This window comes from Mirounga angustirostris, unplaced genomic scaffold (assembly GCF_029215605.1).
Source record: "Mirounga angustirostris isolate CCGP_5_RB_7025 unplaced genomic scaffold, mMirAng1.0.hap1 SCAF_14, whole genome shotgun sequence".
NCBI classification, from domain to species: Eukaryota; Metazoa; Chordata; class Mammalia; order Carnivora; family Phocidae; genus Mirounga; species Mirounga angustirostris.
Genome location: NW_026991722.1, coordinates 83285729 through 83306135, shown reverse-complemented (window position 1 = coordinate 83306135; position 20407 = coordinate 83285729). Strand labels below are relative to the sequence as shown.

Here is a 20407-nt window from a genome sequence, read left to right as displayed (position 1 = left end):
GACCTCAGGCTCTAGGGTGTGGCTGTGAACTGCCTGGACCTTTCCCTCTTCCCTCTGGGCACCTCAGCTCTGCCACGTGCTGAGGCCTTGGTGCCTTCTGAGCTCAGCAGCTTCTCCCCCAAACCAGGGAGGGGCCGCAAGGCCCCACAGGCCAGAGGCGCTGTTGCCCAGAATCCTGACAAGCACCAGGCGCAGTCACAAGGCTCCCATGGGGCAGGGATGACTCCTTAGCCCTGAGGGGGGCTTTCCCATAGAGGCAAGATGGCAGGCTGGCATGAGAAGGTGTGATACCCCGGGAGACGAATGGCCAAGAAAACTGGCCATCTTGGAAGCCAGGGGGAGAGAGGGCCCAGGACGAGAGAAGCTGGAGAGCCCTGCGTGCCTTCACTGCTAGCTTGAGCTCTTGCAGGGCGTGGGCCTCTTTGAGCCCCAGGCTCCAGCACACAGTAGCCACTTGGGGAAAGCTCATGTGATTGGGGGACAGGGGTTGGTACAAATGGGCATGTGGGTTTACAGCTGGAAGGGGAGCAGAGGGGAGGGGCCTGGTCAGGACACAGGGGACAGAATGGGGCCATGTTGACCCTGGGCCTCTCGGAGCTCAGTGAGTCACGGCTGTATAGCCTCGTGTCCTGAGAAGTGCGGTTCCCTTGGGGGTTCTGGGGCTCTCCACAGGCACAGGCTGGAGGCACCAGAGTCCAAAGGCTGCTCCCTTCTATTCCAAGTGACAAAATTGACCCTGAGCATCAGGAATGGTCCCTCCGGAGGTCGGAGAGCCTTGGAACCCTTTCTGACGCTGACAGAGCAGCGTGGGGACCGAGGCACAGTTTTCCAGGGAAGGCCGCTATCCTGTGGCAGTGAAAGTTTCACAGGCTCAGATGTCCCAGTCACCCCCCAAGCAGGCCATGCAGGCTCCAGGCAGGGCCCAGCCCCTGGGAGGCGGTTGCCATGGTTACTGGGAGGATGAAGCCATCTGCGTGGAAATGAAGGTCTCGATGACGCTGTGGTTGGATGGCAGCAGGTGGCTGTGGCCATTGTTGGAGTCGGAGCTCTGGTACAACACCAGGCTGCTGGAGGGCACTGCAGGGGTAAGTGAGACAGCTGGCTGCCGGCCCAGCCCTCCCCGACCCCGCCTCGCGCACCCCCCCAAGGGGTACTTGGCATAGGGGACACGGGGCCTCGCCACCCCCCGAACTGCAGCAGATAACGAGACCCCAAAACCAAACCTGTGTTTGGGTCTCATCAACCCCCCCAGCCAGGCTCTGCAGCCACCCAGGGAGTGGCCGCCTCTGGGCTTTTTGGTGGAAACATTCGAGAGGCCCTGGTGAGACGGCGTGGTTAGTTTCATGCATCAGGGTTGCTAGGCTGTAGGACAGGCACTAAACCAAACATTTAAGTGTGGCCGTGGAGGTGCTTTGTAGCTGTGGTTAACACCTAAAATCGGCTGACTGGAAGTAACGGAGCTTTCTCTTGATGACATGAGTGGGTCTCATCTAGTCAGTTGAAGGCTTTAGGAGCAAAAGCTGAGGTTTCCTAGAGAAAAAGGAATCCTGCCTCCAAACTGCCTCTGTTGTCAGCTTGCTGACCTGCCCTACAGCTTTCAGACCTACCAGCCCCACAGGCGTGTGAGCCAGTTCCTTAAATACACGTGTATATATGTAGTTGACCCTTGAACGGTGCAGGGGGGCTGGGGGCACTGACCCCCTGCACAATCACAAATCTGCATAGAACTTCTGACTCCGCAAAAACTCAACTACTCTAACAGCCTACTGTTGACCCAGAGCTGTACCAATAACCTAAACAGTCAGCACATACTTTGTATGTTCTAGGTATTATACACTGTATTCTTAAAGCTAGAGAAAAGAAAAAGTTATCGAGAACGTCATAAGGAAGAGAAAATACACTTACAGTCCTGTGCTGTATCGAAAACTATCGGGGTCTAAGCGGACCCGTGCCATTCAAACCCCGTGTTGCTCAGGGGCCAGCTGCATTCCTGTTGGTTCTGTGTCTCACCAGAACCCTGACTGATTACGATGGCTAAGAGAATGGGCTTTGATTTTGGACCTGGGTTCAAATCCTGGCCCTGCGGCCTAGTCACTGTCGGAGGCAAGGCCAAGTCCCACAGCTCTTGAGTGTCTGCGTTCTCATTTGTAAAATGGGGATGATGACCCGTACCCGGTGGAGAAAGCATGGAGCCTGGCCCTGTGGAGGCCTCAGTAACTGTCCCCGCAGCCTCCAGGGCTGGATGGAGGAACCTGAGGCTCACAGAGGGGGCTGGGGGGAGGGGGAGGCGGGAAGCAGCCGCCCGAAGTCTCCCACGTAACAAGTGATCGCGTGCAGCCTCAGAGCCCAGCAGCCCGACTCCCAAGCGCCCACTCTTGATTATTGCAGACTTGGGGCATCAGGGGATGGAAACGAATGGGTCAAGGGGGATGGGGTGACCTGGAGAGCCCACACTCTGTTGCTACGTGGGAACACGAGTCTCCAATTTTCCAAGAAAAGCCAGAAACTACGATTTCTTTGTGAAAGCTGGTTTTTAAACGTGGGCAACATACTCAACCAGTGCCAAGCCCTGAGCCAAACGAACACGCCTGTGAGCCCCTTCTGGCCCACGGCAGGCCCGGCGTACTCCTCGCTAGCACCCTCTCCTCTCTCTTGCAGTTACTTAATCTTTTTCCTCAACCAAGTCAATGAGCTAATCGTGTAAGATAGGCCCATTTTCCTGTGGTTTCGTACCCCTCTTGGCTCAGTTCAGGGGAAACCAGGGTGCCCTCCCGTTTGTGGCACACCTTCCTCCCCAACCGAGGGAGCAGGGAAAGGCTGCTCACCGGTGGGGCTGGCGCTGAGCCGGTGGGCAGGCTGCAGGTGCTGGATGCCTGCAGGGTCCTGGCTGGGGATGTGGATGGTGGTGGTCTGAGACGCCGGCGTATGAAGCCCAGACTCACTGGAGGCTTCAGTGTCTGAGGTGAAGACCTGGGGGAGCAGAGCAGCCTCCTGAGCCCCACATGGGTGCACTCTGGGAAGTGGCCTGAGCAAGGGGCCAGGCGGCCCTGGGCCTTACCTGCTTGGTGGGAGTGAGGCTGGCCAGGGCACTCAGGTTGGTGGTGTCGGTGATGAGCATGGTCTGCGGAAGCAGGCCCGTGTGGGTGTACTGGGCCACCTCAGGCTTGTGGCTGTAGAGGGCTGGCCAGGAGGGAGGAGAGAGGTGGATATAAAGACATGGCACCCCGGGCCAGGCTGGACCCCTCCCAAGGGGGCCTCAAAGCTGGGAGCTCCGGGGGAAGTGGGGCATGGGGCCTGGTAAATGGCCCGATGGAGCAGTGGTTGAGGACTCAGGACAGATTTCCAAAGCTGGGCACTCCAGATAGAGGGGCTAGACCCTCGCCCCAACTACAAGAGCCTGCTCAGGCTGGCTTGGTGGAGGGAAGGCTGGGGAGGCCCAGGCACCCACACGCACTGCCCAGGGATGACCAGTGCGAAGGGCAGTGGGAGACCAGCGCTGCCATGCTAATTACAGGCCGCGGGGCGGGGTGGGGGGTGTGTGTGTGCAGAGCAGGGGCCAGCAGAGCTCCCCCTCCAGGACACCTCCGAAACGTAACCCGGAGTTTCATCTACAGCCCAGCCCCACAGCACACACAGGCACCAGCAGAAAAGCACATAAACCACATATTCGCACATCGACTCAGATAAAACCATACACACGCAAGTACGGGCCCTCAGGCAAACCCACACAGATACACAGGCCCACGGGCCCTTACCCCCAGTTCCAAATTCCAAAAAGGTCTGAAAACCAACAGATGTGGTTGGAGCTCGTTTGGTAGCAAACTGACCGGAACCTGATAATGAGGTTATGGAAGTCTATTAACCCAGTCCGTGGCATTCTCCCTCCTGCTGCAGAAATCCCAGGGCTTAGATGACAGGATGCTGCCCCGAGCCCTGCCGGGAGTGTGCTAGAGTAGACTGTTGATACCCCATATCACCTTTTTCTAAAGTCAGAGAAGTAGTGGAGTCTGAGACACACGCAGCCCCACGCGTTTCAGAGGAAGGCCTATGACCTTCCTCCCACACGTGGGTGTGCACCTGCAAACACCGATGAACACCCACACGCACATCCACTCCCAGAAACTCGTGTGCGCACACGGCCACACCTATTCACACGCTGACACACATTCTGGCCCGCAGGCACACATCTGAGCCCCTGCAGACCGCCCCGTCTGCTCCATGGACACCCAGCCTCTCCCACCCCCTCCCCCAGCGTGGGGCTAGGGGTGCTCACCGTGGGGGCTCTGCAGCTGGGCCATGGTGGCCATGAAGGGGCTCTGGGCCACATGGCTCTGCATGGGGGGCATGAGTGGCTGCTGGTAGGACGGGTGCAGTGGCTGGGAGAACTGGACTGGCTGCAGGGTGGTCAGGCTGCTGCCCATGCTGTTGATGACCGGCACGCTCTGTGCCTGAGTGGAGGCCAGGCCTGGGGTGGGGGGAACAAGAGTCAGTCCAGCCTCCTACCACCTGGCCCAGCACTGACCCCGGGGCACTGTCCCTCCCTCCCAGAGCCAGTGGGTGGGAGGACGGGAGAAGCGACCAGGACACACACCTTTGCACTAGGACCCGTCTCTAACTTACGTGGTCTTGGCAAGTCACTCCCCCTCTCTGAGCCTCTAACCCCTCTCCCAGTAGCTCCCTGTCTGTCTTACATACTCAGCCTCTGCATGAAGTTTCCTGCAAATAAAGTCTTTCTGGGCTTAAAAAAAAATAGGATAAAAAACCCCAAAACCTACAAGATTTTGATCTCCCTTCCCCTGCTCAGTTTTCCCATAGATATTTTGCCTTCCAAGACACTCTATAATGTGTGTGTTGTGTTTGCTGTCTGCCTCCCCACTGGAGTCGTTGAGATTTTGGTCTGTTTGGTTCACTTGTGTATCACTGAGGGAGCATAGTGCACGCACTCAGTAAGTCTGCGAATGAATGAGCCCCAGTGGCTCCTCCAGCTTCTGGATTCTGTGGGAGCCCGGGAGCCCTCCCACCCAGGTGCCCCCCCCATGCCCACCAACTTACCAATAACCAGGGTGGAGGCACCTGTGTTGGTGAACGTGGGGCCCAGGGAGGCAGGCTCGCCAGGCCCAATGGCCATGACCCCAGGAAGCGACGCCATGATGAGATTCTGGGGCTGTTGGTTGAGGCCTGGGGAGGTCTGCTCCAAGCTGTGCAGTGCTGTCAGGGTGCTAACAGGGGGCAGAGGGCCCCCAGTTGCTGAGACCTTGGAGGGGAAACCAAGCTGAGTCTGAGTGGGGCCCCATAGTCTCCCTGGGGACCACTCCAGAATCTCCCAGCCAAGGGAAGGTAGAAGATGGGGTTGGACGGGTCTTCCCCACCTGCGGGGTGTGGGGACACTCACCAGCTTGGCTTCGGTGCTCAACAGGCTGTGACTGGGCTCCAGGCCCGTGGGGGACACTTGGTGCAGGGGCGCAGACACTGTCACCAAGGGACCACCACTGCTTGAGGGCACTTCCGCCCCCTCGCTGGTTGCTGGCTGTCCATAGCGCACACCTGGAATGGGGGCCGCGTCCAGCCTCAGCACCCCACTTCCCTGCCCTCCGCGGCCCTCATCACTCCCAACTGCCTCAGTTTGCTCACTTGCCCCATCTTTGCCCCAGCAAACTTCACTTGAGCATCCTCCTGCCAGGTCCTGGGCTGGCTGCTTCCAACTCCCTGAAGGCAAGACCTGCATTTTATTAGCTCCATGGCCCCCACTGGCCAGAGCTATACGTGATAGGCAGTAGGTGTGCAATGAAAGACCTCTGGGTCAAAATGAACTAAAACTGATGAAATGAAATTGCAGTGAACAGAGTTGAGTAGAAGGAACCGGAATTAGTTAAATGAACTGGAATCTAGTTGAACTGAACCTGAAATGAATTGAAGTAGATCGAGCATGATGGAGTTGAACCGAATCGGATCAAATCGAATTGGATTGAACTGAACTGAGCCATACAAAATTAATTTCCTTGGATGATATTTAGCTGGACCGAGTAGAATTGAAAGGAACTCAGTTGGATTATAGTGAGTTGCACAGAGTGGAATTGAATCGAATTGAACTGAACTGAAATGAGTTGAGTTGAGTTGATCTTAAATGAATGAATTGAATGGAAGTGACCTGAGTCAAGTTAGGCTGGATTGAATGGCATGGTGTGGTCACTGGGGTGGAGAGGAGAGGACTGGATCGAGGAGGGTAATGAGTAGAGGGGAGTGATAAGGAACCAAGCTGAAGTGCCAAGAGGTTTGGGTGGTTACTGCCACTGGCGTGGTGCTCCCCAGCTCCCCAGCCTACCCTCTTGCCCCCTCTACCCACTATTTCAAAGTGGGCCCCGCCACATAGCACTCACCGTGGACCTTACTGGGGGAGAGGGCGGGTGGGGGCAAGCCCGGGGAGCTGTGGGCAGGCAGGGCGGGGCCCGGGCCTGGCCCCGGGGGCGGCCCGCTGTATGTGTCCATGGCCAGCTTGTGACGGAAAGCTTCTTCCTTGCGCCGATTGGCAAACCAGTTGTAGACACGCACCTCCGTGACGAGGTTAGAGCCCAGTCCCTGTGCCTGCGATGGCGACACCCCCCTCTGGATGCACTCCGCCCTGCAGAAATGGCCACTCGTGAGCCTCCAGGCCAGGCTCAGAGGAACCCCTCCCGGGGCTGGAGGTAGGGGAGAGAGTTCTGATGTAGGCTTCCCCCTTAGTGTGTAAAGCTGGCAGATCTGGGTTCCAATCCCAGTGCTGCTGTGTGACCTTGAGCAAGTGTCTTAACCTCTCTTAGCCTCTCCATTCATAAGTGGACAAAATAGTCGTAGGGTCGTAATGAGGGTGAATGGGATGAGCAGCCACTCAAGGATTGCCTGGATGGGTGGGGAGTGGGTGCTAGGAATGGAGCTAGGTTCCAGACGCTGAGCGGGATTTGAGTGCTCCTGGGCCAACAGCAGGAGCACTCAAGGACTGGGGAGCCTCCCTCAGAACCCAGAGCCACTGTCCCCCAGCCTTGCCCCAGCCCAGACCAAACCAGCCCTGCTGACCCACCAACCATTGTACCTATTGCACTCCTCCACCAATGCCTCTCGCTCCTCCTTGCTGGGGTTCTTCTGTCTCTCATACGCCTGGAACAGGATCTGCTGGGAGGCTGGGCCCCACTTGAAACGGTTCCTCCGCCCCTTCTTGGTTGGCAGCTCATCACCTGTGGGCTCTTCAATCAGCCCGCCCTGCCCTGCGTGGGTGAACTCTGTAGGCACACACAGAGAGCCGTAAGCGGGCACTGGCCACTCCCACCTTCCCACTTCAGTTCATCTGACCATGCTCCTGATTCTTTCCCAGTCCCAAGCTGTTGAGCCAGGAGGCACTTACAGCTAGGACTTAGAAATCATCTAATCCAGTGATGACAAACACACAGCACACGTGCCACCCCTGTCTTAACCTGTGCCCCAGGCAGACATCGCTAATCAACCGCTGCACAGTTTTTCTAGTGCGCCAAGATGGAAGCTCATAATCCTTCTCAATGTAAGTCTCCAGGAAAGCATTAGCGTTCATTCGGATTTAACACATTTGCTATCTTATTTTACAGATGAAGAAGCTGAGGCTTAGAGAGGCTGAATATCTTTCCAGGGCTGCACAGTAGAACAGAAACTCGAGCCACATCTCTTGAGTAGATTCAGAGCTATTTTAAACTTTGCAGACCTGTAAATCACACTTAAAATGCAAGCATTAGCCAGGAGAGGAGAGACCCAGCCAGCCCTTGTCAGCTAGTTCCACTTTAATGGAAACTCTTAGATTCTCCCTGAGCAAGCAACCAAGAGACTAGAACAGATAAATGCAAAGCCATCTTTACGGGAGGGGAGGCAGGGAGAGTGAGTCAGAGATAGTGCAGATTCTGTGCCTTCACCATCCAAGTGCCAAGAGGCAAAGCCAGCACCAGTGCTCTGGGGAGACGTGGGCTTAGACCCACCGAAAGCCAACCCTAGAAGCCGCTAGAAGCCCGCTTGACTCAGATTCCAACATTCTCAGCAGCTGAGGCGCAGGTGGCCACTCACTGACTCAGTTGGCCATCTCACCTGGCAGCAGGCTGGACCAAGATCTGGAGTACCAGACACTGTGACTTGGCCCAGAAAACTAAAATATTTCAGCTTAAAAAAAAAAAAAAAGATTATCCTGTCAAGGCTGTCAAAAACAAGGAAAGTCTGAGAAACTGTCACAAGCCAGAGAAACCTAAGGCGACATGGCAACGAAATGCAGTATGTCCACACCTGGATGGGATCTTGGACCAGAAAAAGGACATTAGGGAAAAACTGAGGAAATCTGAATAATAAAGTAAGTACGGACTTAATAATAGTGTGACAGTGTTGGTTTGTTAATTGTGACAAATGTCCCATACTTGTGTAAATAATAGGGAAGACTGGGTCTGGGGTAAACTGGATTTCTCTGTACTACCTGCCCAGAAGTTCCAAAAGTCTACACTTACTCTAAAATTAAGAGCTTATTATGTGTTAAGTTTTACCTGCTAAGAAGGGTAAATTAAAGCCATGCTAGTTTTCTAAAAACACTTAGTGATAGTGCTTTCGAAGTAGGTCATATACAGTCCCAGCCACCGGAGACCCAAAGGATGCCCGTCGGGTACAGGTGGTGGGGCTGCTGGCTCCTTGGGCATCAGTGTGTGTTGCTATTTCTGCACGAATAAGCAATCAGCGATCATCCTTGTAAGAAAATATTAACACTTTACCATAGTGATTGCTCGGTACATGTTAATTAACCTAATGGGGTTTTTTGGTGGTGGTTTTTTTTTTTTAAAGATTTTATTCATTTGGGCTCCTGGGTGGCTCAGTCATTAAGCGTCTGCCTTCGGCTCAGGTCATGGTCCCAGGGTCCTGGGATGGAGCCCCACATCGGGCTCCCTGCTCAGCGGGAAGCCTGCTCTCTCTCTCCCACTCCCCCTGCTTGTGTTCCTGCTCTCGCTCGCTCTCTCTCTGTCAAATAAATAAATAAAATGTTAAAAAAAAAAAGATTATATTCATTTATTTATTTTAGAGAGAGAGAGTGTGCGCAAGCAGGGGGAGGGGCAGAGGGAATCTCAAGCAGACTCCACGCCGAGCACAGAGCCCAATGCAGGGCTCGATCCCAGGACCCTGAGATCAGGACCTGAGTTGAAAACATGAGTTGGACACTCAACCGACTGAGCCACCCAGGCAATCCAATTAACTTAATGTTTTAATCAGCCCCTTGATAAGACCAATATCATAGTTTTGGGGGGCTAGACAGAGGGAGATCTGAGAGGGAATGTTAAGCAGGTTCCACGCCCATCACAGAGCCTGAAGCGGGGCTGGATCTCATGACCCCGAGATCATGGCCTGAGCCAAAATCAAGAGTCAGATGCTTAACCGCCTGAACCACCCAGGTGCCCCTAGCAATGTCATAGTTTTAAAAGATAAGTTATATAAATGATCATCACAGCTTTTAAAAGCTGCTTTTTTTGTGTTCAACAGAAAATGGTAAATAGTAGATGCTCAATAAATATAAAATGAGGTGGGGCGCTTGGCTGGCTCAGTCAGTGGAACGTGTGACTCTTGATCTCAGGGTTGTAAATTTGAGCCCCACCTTGGGTGTGGAGATGACTTAAAAATAAAATCTTTAAAAAGTAATAAATAAACAAATAAATATTAAATGAGGTGTAGCTTGCTCTCTCTCAAGCTCACCTGCTCTCATATCTCAAGAGTGTACTTTTCACTTTAATAAACTTCCCAGCTTGAAAAAAAAGCAACTTTTCAGCTTGTAAAAATGGATAAGTAAATAAGTAAATATTAAATGAGTGAGCAAACCAGTATGTGAATTTGAGGACTTTAACATTTTAATATATTTTTAGGAAGCATGGGGAAAAAAGTTTATTTTTTTAATTGCCAGACATGCACATTGTCACCGTGTCTTCATAAGGAGCTACAGGAATATCTGTCAAAGATTTTAAAGTACCTACTCTGACCCAGAATTCCACTTCTAGGAATTACTTTACAGACAGTCTCATGTGAGCACATAATACAAAGAGGGATGTTCTTTGAAGCAGTTGGTTCTAACAGCACGTTGGAAAAACCCTAAAAGTCCTTTGGTAGCGAACCAGTTAAACAAATAATGGTACCTCCAAATAACAGAACAGCTAGCAGCCCTTCAAAGAATAGAGGAAAAAATATATATATTATATATTGTAGTGTATGCATAAAGTATCTCTGGAAGGATGCATGAGACTAGGAATGTCCATTGGAGGACACCTAATTTCTATTGTAAACTCTTTATTTATTTTCCCCTATTTTTTAAAACTAGTATGTAGTACCTTTTTTAAAAAGCAGATAATTAATAAAAGAAATTAAAAAAAAAATTTTAGGGACACCTGGGTGGCTCAGTGGGTCAAGCATCTGCCTTCAGCTCAGGTCATGATCCCACGGTCCTGGGATGAGTCCTGCATCAGGCTCCTTGCTCAGCGGGGAGTCTCCTCCTTCCACTCCCCCCTGCTTGTGCACGCACTCTCTCTCTCTCACAAATAAATAAAATCTTTTAAAAAAAAATTTTTTTACACATAGGCTAAAAAGTGAGAGTGCACTTGGGATTTTGTGGGGTGTGAGGTCTGAGTAAGGAAACCCACCATTCCCTGAACAATAGTGTGGCCAGGTCTCCCGGGGCTTTCAGTGAAGGATTCCCTGAGCATACACCTTGCCTCTGAGCCTTTACTCAGGCCACTCCCTCTGCCCAAAACACCCTTCCCTGTTGTTTCCATGAGCCAAAATTCCACTCAGACTTTAAGACTTAGTCTGAAAGTTCTCCTGGTGTGGTCCTTTCTGATGCCCTTGCCTCCCTGTGGAAGAATAGATTACTCTCTGGTCCTCTGCCAGCTTAATATTTTGAAATACTTGACGTGGTACTACGCTGCCCTGGGCGCTCCGTAAACACTAGCTGTTACTCTTGTTTTCATTGTATTATAATCCATTTCTCGCTGCAGCATAATGATCTGTTCTCCTACCCAGAGCTCCTAGAAGGCAGGGACCCAATTCATCCATCTCCAGATGCCCAGGACCAGCCTCCCCCCCTCCCCCAGAGTGCCTTGTGCAGAATAGGAAATACGTGCCCACTGAATCCTGCTGACTTCCTCTCGGGCAACCTGTCCCGGTAACATGGGAGAAGCTTCCCCCCGACCCCCGAGCTGCAGAGAGTTCCAGGGCCCTGCCAGGAGGATGGGGCTGTGCTCATTACTTACGCTGGGCCACCTCTCGCTGCTTGCGGACATACCAGGTGTACAGGGCGGCCCGCTTCTGCGTCTTCATGGGGGTGCCCTTGTTGAGGTGCTGGGACAGGTGCGACTGGTTGAGGCCAGTGGTGTCCACGACCTCCCTCTGCGGGATGTTGTGCTGCTGCAGGTAGGACTTGACCATCTTGGCCACGCGCCATGGGTCCTCCCTAGGAGGAGGGCAAGGACAGAGGCTGCTCAGCGCGGGGGGTGCGGGGGGGTGCAGGCAGGGCTGGGGGTCCTGTCAGCCCTGAGAGTGGGGATTGTGGGTGGAAGCCGGTGTGGAGCCCAGGACGGACACTCGGACTCCGGGATAGCAAGGTAAAGGCACTCATGCCGGGACGCATGGACAGACATGAAGACATGAACAGACGCCCACCCGAAGCCCTACAAGCCAGATAGGGAAGGTCCTCACCCTTGTGCCTCCGTTAAAGATCCTTCCCTCATCCTACCTGGAAATGTTATTTGTGGCTATGTCTTATCCACTGTGAGAGACGGTAAACACTGTGAGGGCAGGAACTGTCGGGTTCTCAGCACCCAGAGTAGGCCCGACATAATGTGTGTCCGTGGTGAATGCATCAGTGAATGAGTGGATGGGTGGATGGGTAAATGGGATGGTGGATGGGTGGGTGGATGAATGGATGGGAGGGTAGGTTGATAAAGGGATGGGGAGATAGGTGGGTAAATGGGATGGTGGATGGGTGGGTGGATGAATGGGTGGGAGGGGTAGGTGGGTAGGGGAATGTATAGATGGGTGGGTGGATGAATGGATGGGAGGGTAGGTTGATAAAGGGATGGGGAGATAGGTGGGTAAATGGGATGGTGGATGGGTGGGTGGATGAATGGGTGGGAGGGGTAGGTGGGTAGGGGAATGTATAGATGGGTGGGTGGATGAATGGATGGGAGGGTAGGTTGATAAAGGGATGGGGAGATAGGTGGGTAAATGGGATGGTGGATGGATGGATAGAAGGATAAATAGATGGTAGATGGATGGATGGGTGGTTGGATGAATGGATGGGAGGGTGGATGGATAGGTGAATAGGGGTATGGGTGGATGGATGGATGGATGAAGGGGACCTACTGGGGAAAAAATGGGTCTGAAAACAAGGAGAGAAACATGATTCTCTCACTTTACAGCCAGGGCCACTGAGGCTAAGAGTGCTTGTGTCAAATCTTCCACCCAAGGTCACAGAGCCAGCCCAGCAGAGTCCCGTCCCTGGAGGGATCCCATTCTAAGTCAACCTATCAGGTAAAAATCACAGAGTCAAAACACCTCCTGATAATCTACACTAAACCCTAGGCTGTGTCCTGGCCAGTTTCCCTACAGCACGGGGGCAGGCAGGTCCAGGTGAAGGACTTACGGGCTGGTATTCGGGGCTTCGTACAAAAAAAGTGTGTGTGTGTGTTTGAGCCCCCCCAATTGCACTCTGTGGGCTGAGATTCTCACTGGAGAGACTCAAGGGACCTGCAGCCATCCTCTGCTCACTGGGGGACGGAGGAGGCCTGAGGCCCTGTACCACACAAATTGTCTCCCTCTCCTGTTCTGTCTCAACCCTCCTCTCCTGCCCTGGTCCTCTCCTGAGCTTGTATTACAAATACGGTGACGGATAAAAGCAGCTCGATACAACAGTGCCGAGAACAGGCCGAGCTGGGGTTTGAACCCAGCTCCAAGTGGTTCCAAAGCCTGAGGTCCTCACCCCTTTGAGCAATTTGCTTCTAAGAATTTGAGCTTTCCAGCCTTTGCACGTGTGCCGGGGGGCAGCTGGTCGCCTTGTTGCTTGCCGCAGCAAAATATCGGAAACGACCTGGGTGCCGGGCAGAAGGGTACGGTTGGTGGTGCCTCGAGCGGACGCAGCCGTAAAAACGCACTGAGGCAGCTCTGCCCGCGCCCACACGGAACAGTCCGGTGGGTCTGCTGTGCTGTTTGTGTAAAATCTGAAATGGCACAAAAGGGTCCTGTGTATTTGCTTGTGTTTGCATGAAATACCAGAACACAGAAGAGACGAGCGACATCGGTTGTTTCAAGACGGGAATGGGGTGCTGGGGACGGGGAGAGGGACCGTGTCCTCTGTTACTTTTCTGTGCTTTTCAAATAATGTAATATAATGTTAGATAATATGCTATACATGCCTACAGAACATTGAAAACTCAACTGCGAAAAAAACCAAAAAGCAAAGAAACCCCCAGCACTTTGAAGCCTACCCCATACTGTCTTCTCCCCTTCTGTCCTTCCCAAGGGGCCAGCCTGGTCTTGCCCTCCTTGACAGTGCCCTTCTTGGGGTGAAGGCACAGAGCCTTTCAGCAGCTTGGGCCCCGTGACTCCCTCCTTTTTATCAGCGGTTCCCATACACGTAGGGAGGAAAGGGAGGCGGGGAGAGTTCAATTTGAATTGGTCAGCAATCGGTACGGCAAGATCCCAGTTGTGTAAAAATGCTAGATGTGAGAATTCATGTTTCTTGAGTATTTACCATGAACCGGGCACTGTGCTAAGGGCGGGCCATGTAAATCTTACCATAACCCTAGGAAGTAGGTGCTACTCATATGCCCATTTTCACAGATGGGAAAACTGAGCCTCAGAAAGGTGAGCACTTGTCCAAAGTGACCTAGCTGGGACTCCAGAATATTTCGCTTTGCCCGGATCCCCCAGAGCCCTCCCTGAGCGAGCTCTGCTTCCTCCCTGCATCTAGGGGCTTCTAGGCTCCTCCTCCACTCTTCCCCTGCTCCCCAGGTGCCAGTCAGAGCCTGGAGGGAAGGGCAGTACAAAGTCCAGCCTTGTGCTTCGTGGCAAACATGTTTATCTGATTCTGGAGCCGGGCTGCCTGATGGCCTCCCTTCTCCCCCAGCTGCAGGCCTCACCCTCCTGAGCAATCCTCCCTCCCTCCCTTCTCCCTTCCCTGGAGGGAGAGAATGAGCTCAGTCTTCCTCTCAGCCAGGCCTCCCTGGCTCAAACTGAAGATTCACTGTCCTGTCACTGTCCATTTGACTCCATGTGTCTTTCTCTCTGTGTGTCTTGGTTTCTCTCTGCCTGGCTCTCTCCCTCTCTCTCTTTCTCTCTGTCTCTCCTTCTGTGTGTGTGTCTCTGTTGTTCGCTCTGTCTCTTTCTCCCACCCACTCCCAACCACACTCACTCACTCACTCACCCTCAGTCTCCAGGGACCTGACTCTTTCCAGGATAGTTTCCCCAACCCAGAACTAGAAGGCCACGTCTCCAGGTATCTCCTGCTTTCCCTCCAATGGGTTTAAGAGTCAAGCCAGCCTGGGTTCACATCCCGGCATGGCGCCCTAGCGCCTCCCGTGTGCATGCCCCATGCCCTTCCGTACCGCGGCAGTAAGCCCACGCCTGCCTCACAGGGCCCCTGGGAGGACTGACTTTCAAATAGGAGTGAACCGCATAGAGCAGGTCCTGGTACATGGTAAGTGCTCAGTAAGTACAACAATTTGTCACCGTCCTCATCATCATCATCATGGATGATGTAGCCATGGGACCCTCAGCCCTGCAGCAGAGGGAAAAGGGCCCAGGAGAGGTGCCCACATCTCCTCCTACATCCTATGGGTTCTGGGAGGGGTGGGTCAGAGGTTCAAGACTTTGGGCCTCTGGCTCGCTGGCCCCTGGGGTTTCAGAGGGTCCAAGGCTATGGAGCTCAGAGACCAGCCGGAAGGGCCACATGTCTGGAGGGGGGAGTGGAATTCTCAGTGCATGGTGGGTGGGGTGGGGCGGAGAAGCTTCCCTTCCCAGGTTGAATCCCAGCTCTGCCACTTACTATCCAGGTGGCCTTGGGAAATAGCTTAACTTCTGTGTGCCTCAGTTTCCCCAACTGTAATACAGGGCTAAAATGTTTCGTAGGCTGCCAGGAGGAGAAAACGAGTTTAACGCCTTTGTAAGCAGTCCCGTGAGCTCTTAGAGCACCGCATGGAAATGAGTGCATGTGAGGTTAACAGCAAGAATGACCCCGGAGGATAAAAAGGGAAATAAACAGATCGAGGACAGCACGTAGCCTCAAGGATGCTGTGCAGAATATGGGATTTGGAGGACCTGGGTCCAAGTCCCAGCCTTACTACTTTGTAAATTGCCTTGGGCAAGTCACTTTGCCTCTCTGAGCCTTAGTTTGCCGATCTGTAAAATGGGACTATTACTCATAGCAACCATTTACTGCACTTATAAGCTATTTAACCCTGTGGGTAAGTGTTATCATCATCTCTGCCTTGCTGGCAAAACCAGGGCTCAGAGACATGAAATCACCTGCCGGAATTAGGGTGGGGCTGAGTTGGGATTTGAACCCAGGCAGGTTGGCCTCAGTCAGGGATGTTAGACTGTCCCACTTTGCCCACTGTCTTCCTGGGTCTCAATGCCCTGGGGGTGCCTGACGGAGAGCATTAGAGACCCTCAGGTTGAGGTTTGAGCTGCTTGGGGACAGAGAGGACCCAGGAGGACACCCAGGAAGGAACCCTGGGTACAGGTTCCTCCCTTGGCCATAACAGCATGTCTAAGGAACCCTCATTCATTCATGCTGTCTTTGAGCCACTGGGCTGGATATCAGAGATACGAGTGGTGAACAAGGCCATGCTGGCCTTCCCTTTGAAAAGCTTCTGTTTTCATGGCAGGAGATAGAAAACGGACAAAAACAGATAATCATAAGTAAAGTTAAGAGACAAGAGAAAGTAACAGAAGGTAGTGGAAGAGAGTGACTCTGGGGGGAACTACATTTAGATGGGGGCAGTGAGGGAGGGCCTCCCTGAGGCGGTGACATTTGAGCAAAAGGAGGAGAGGGAATGGGTCACAGGAAGATCTGGAAAGAAGTGTCCAGGCAGAAGGAGCAGTACATGCAAAGGCCCTGAAGTGGGAATCAGCAAATTCAGTGTAACTGGAGGAAAGTGAGTGAGGGACAGAGGTCCCTCAAGAAGAGGTCGGGGAACCAGGGCAGGGAATTTGAATTTTATTCATTAGCCAGCTAGGGAAACTGAGGCAGAAGAGACTTGCCCAGGGTCACACAGTGAACTAAGGGTGGAGGTCTGGGGGAATAGCTCAGGTTCCTGCTCTGGCCTCAGGCACGAGGCACCCCAGGGAGGGGGGCAGCCCCCAGGACCCACCCTGCCTCTTCCCACACTGTCTTCTCCAAAGAAATGGCGTCCACGGAAACCCTGCCTCTGCATCATCCTTTCCAGCCTTAACCTCCCCAACCCTGGGCTGTCCAGGCCTTCATCGGGGTGCCCACCCCACTCCCTCCTGTGCCCTGAGGGTAGAGGCCCCGCTTTTTTTTTTCCCCTCCGGGCGTTTTCAGGTCCCTTTTGTTACCTGAACAATAAGTAACCCAGGTAGTTAGTTATAAACTCCGCAGGAACAAGGAGCTGGTTGATAATTTATAGCAACATCTCAAATTTAAATGGAAAGTAAATAGCATGCTGTTAGCATTAAAGAAAACCCAATCGGGGCAGGCGGGAAGCACTCCAGCCTTCTCTGCAGCTTGGGGTGTCTCACTCTCTCCGCAGCCCCTTCTCCCAGCTGGGCAGGAGCCCCTCTGCCCTCCCAGCTCTCCTGCTCTCCTGTGCTTATCCAGGCCTCTCCATCGCCCCCCACGCCCTCTTTCTCTCTTCCTCCGGCTCCTCGCTCTCCCTCAACTTCCAGGTCTCTGCTGGTCCCCAGGGAGCACTTTGACCTCTGCTCCCCCCTCAAGTGCTGTGGATGAAGCCTCCCCCCCACCCACCATTCCACCAAAGGGGCTGCTGATCCAGAGGCCCCACCCAGCCAGGTAAGAAAGGCCCTTGGCACCCCCTGCCCCCACTCCCACCCGAAAGTCCCCAGTCCCATCTGGGGCCCGGAGCAGGTCTGGTCCAGCCCCACCCTGTCCCTGTGGCTTCGCCCTGGGTCTGGCAAGGCCTGACTCTTTGCCCCTCCCCTACAGCGCAGCAGGGCCCTTTGCCCTCTTCTTCCTGCCATGTCAAGGGGCCCTGGCTGCTCCCCTGCCCCCTGCCCAGGCCCTCACAAGGCCAGGCAGACCCTGAGGGCTCCCCCCACCCCAAGGCGGGATCAGGACCTTGGACAGAAAAGAGATGGTTCCATAGAGCGCTTCTTTGGGGCTCTTCCTCCCACTGCCCAGTCATGGCAATGGAGAGCACCAAACAGAGTGGCTGTGGAGTCCCAGCTGGGTGGGCTTGGTCAAGCTATTTCCCCTCTCTGGGCCTCAGTTTCCTTATTTGTGAAGCAGAGTTATCCCTAGCTCCTTTCCAGCATTCATCTTGACATTATCAGACCGTATGCACGTGAAACCTCAGCAAAGGGCCTGTTAGGATTGGAGCTTAGGATCCTTTGGGGAGGGCGGTCCCTGCAACCCCCAGACCCCTTTCCCCCCCGCCCTTGCTGGGTAGGAGGTTGGTTGGCCCAGGCCTCCCCAGGCCGCCATCTTTACAAGTTAATGATCACAGGCCTTATCAGAGCCTTTTACCGTTTATAAATTTATAAAACAAAAGAGAAATAATAAAGCTCGTGGGTAATTAGTAACCAGGTCAGCTCTGCTGAGGAGAGGGGAGGCATCAGGCTTAGACCCACCCAGTTCTCCGGGAGTTGGGGAGCCAGCCAGTCAATGGGGGTGTAAATGGGGAGACCTCTCATGGTGCCTGCCAGTGAGGTGGAGGGGGCTAAGGCTGTGCAGGAAAGGGGAGCAGGTCCTGCCCCGAGGCTCCATCTCCCTCAGGTAAGACCTGGGCTTTCCTGGCTTGATGCTTGAGTCCCTGGGTGGCTGAGGGAGCCCCTAAAACCCCAGCCTCGGCTCCCCTCTCACTAAACGTGCTTCCTGGCCCCAGAGCCTGAAATCTGAATGCTTAGCAGGGAGGTTAGGGTTTGGGGAGTAGAAAGGGCCATGGAGGCTAACAATTCCCACCACCCTCTGGTTCTCCAGGCACGTGAATTATGGATGTGCCTGCTTTCCCCCCACCTCAGAGCCCCCCTGGGGCGTGCCCTTACTTCCCAAGCCCAGGGCTGAAAGCCTTCGCTCATGGGGACTCGGGACTTTGTAGAGGGCCAGGTCAGGGGCTGGGAGGCTCCAGCCTGGGAGCAGGGTCGCCCCAGAGCTCGCGTGGGCCCCGTCCCCCTTCCCAACAGCCAGGCTAAAAGCTACCTACAGCTCAGGGAACTCTGGACTCAGAAGGGCTAATCAGGAGCTGAGGGTGGGCCTCCCTGGGCTCCTTGGATGCTGGGGACAGGGGAGGGGTCCTTACTGCAGCAAGGTCTCCACCACGGCTTTCTGGTGGGCTGCCTCCTCGGGGCTGAGGTTCTCCAGCTCTTTGAGGATGGGCGGCGTGAAGTCTTCCCCATCGTCGTCCGTCTCGTCCTCGGAGCCCCTCGCCTCCCCCAGCCCATTGGGCAGCTCAGCCAACTCCCCCCGACCCCCGCCGCAGGACTCCCCCTTGTCCCGGGGGCCATCTGCAGGCAGCAGGTAGGGCCCCGGCTCACCCAGTGCCTGGATCAGTGCCTCTTTGCTCAGGCCCGACTCGAGCAGGGCTGCCAGGAGCTCCGTCTGCAGCTGGCTCAGTTTAGAAACCATGGCTCTGCTACCACTGGGCCACGCGGCCTGGGGCCACCAAAACGGCCGCCTCCCCCACCGAATGGGCTGTCTACTTGCTGGTCGACCAGCAGGCAGGCACAAACCAGGCTCCTTGCACCTACTGCCCCCCCAAACCCCATGAACCAAGCCCTGTGGGCACCCCAACCCCCAACACTGGCCCCAGCAGCCAGTGAATCAGGGCCCCTGCCCGCTCTGTTTACATTGGAGCTGGGGAAATTCTCCAAGGTTCATATTTATCCGTGTGCTTAGCGAAGGGACTGAACTTTGGACTTCAGCCCTGCAAAGTGCAGGCCTCATGGCAGTGCAGAGGGACGGGGGAGCCAAGGCCTTCAACGGGAGTGGGCAGAGGGGAGGGTGGGGAAGGCAGGGGAGGGGGGAGGGCAGCCAGAATGGAAGGGGCTGGGGGGCCACAGAGGCCTTTTGGTGAACAGCTTTGGGTCCCGCCCCTGAGGACTTTGTAGGGGGCTCAGGCTGAGACAGGAGAGCGAAAAGAGCAGGTTTCCCTTGGGAACTGAAGCAGGAAGGGGTTCTAGGCAGGTGGGCCAGCTCTCCTCAAGGTCAGGGTTAGGTCACATCCATTTTGGGTGTGTGCCCCAACACCAGGCCTCCCCGTAGGAAAGACACATTGACTTAAGTCTACTGATTGCCGGTCTGTAAAATGTACAGGTACAGAGATTATCCCCATTTTACAGACCAGAAATCCAAAAGCTCTGAGAGGTTAAACAACTTGCCCAAAGCGACACAGCTAGCAAGGGACCAGACTTTAAGGTGGGAACAAGGTGTGGCCAGGCAGGCACTCGACTCACATATAAATTTTAAGGGGGCATCAAAAAACTCAGTAATCGAGAAAAACTATATTTTTATACAATGTATTAAAAACCAAAATGCAAACCCCAAAAGAATTAAAAGCATGTCCACACAAAAGCCCGCACATGAATGTTCATAGCAGCATTATTCACAATAACCAGAAGGGGAGAAAACATAAATATCCATCGATGGACAAGTGGATAAGTAAAATGTAGTGTATCCATGCAGTGGTATGTTATTTGGCCATAAAAGAAGGAAATGCAGACACTTGCTACAGCATAAGTGACTCTTGAAAGTATTGTGCAAAGTGCAGGAAGCCCAGTCACAAAAGGCTACACATGATTCCATTTATAGGAAATGTCCAGAAGAGGCAAATCCATACAGACAGAAAGTAGATAAGTGGTTGGGGGGAAGGGACTGCCTCATGGGTATAGGGATTTCTTTCAAGATGATGAAAACATTCTAAAATCAACTGGGTGATGTCACACAACTCTAAAAATACGAAAAACCGTTGAATTGAGCACTTTTAAAAGGGTGAATTTTATGATACAAGAGTCAATATTTTTTTTTTTAAGTTCAGGCAAAAATATCTGTGATGAACAAAATACTACAATTTTATTTATTTTTAAAGATTTTATTTATTTATTTGACAGAGACAGCAAGAACAGGAACACAAGCAGGGGGAGTGGGAGAGGGAGAAGCAGGGAGCCCGATGCGGGGCTCGATCCCAGGACTCTGGGATCATGACCTGAG

At 53.7% G+C, this 20407-nt stretch overlaps 1 protein-coding gene across 1 annotated transcript; it reads right to left on the bottom strand.

Annotated features, from left to right (window-relative positions):
* Positions 1-273: 273 nt before the first annotated feature.
* Positions 274-18938, bottom strand: HNF1A (HNF1 homeobox A). The gene is made up of 10 exons (XM_045887487.3): positions 18501-18938; positions 11259-11458; positions 7067-7253; positions 6378-6619; positions 5393-5544; positions 5053-5254; positions 4274-4465; positions 3059-3180; positions 2826-2991; positions 274-1077 (listed from the first exon to the last, which is right to left on the bottom strand). Exons 1-10 carry the CDS (start codon positions 18824-18826, stop codon positions 950-952), a joined length of 1917 nt encoding a protein of 638 aa, XP_045743443.1. The 5' UTR covers positions 18827-18938; the 3' UTR covers positions 274-949.
* Positions 18939-20407: the final 1469 nt, after the last annotated feature.

What these genes read in the sequence shown, in the direction of transcription:
- HNF1A (XM_045887487.3), bottom strand. Translation starts at nt 18,826, where the DNA reads ATGGTTTCTAAACTGAGCCAGCTGCAGACGGAGCTCCTGGCAGCCCTG. An exon ending in GCAGCGAGAGGTGGCCCAGC is followed by an intron (nt 7,254 to 11,258) that starts GTAAGTAATGAG and finishes GTGTGCCTACAG; the next exon opens with AGTTCACCCACGCAGGGCAG. An exon ending in CTCCCCCAGTAAGGTCCACG is followed by an intron (nt 5,545 to 6,377) that starts GTGAGTGCTATG and finishes CCCCCATTCCAG; the next exon opens with GTGTGCGCTATGGACAGCCA.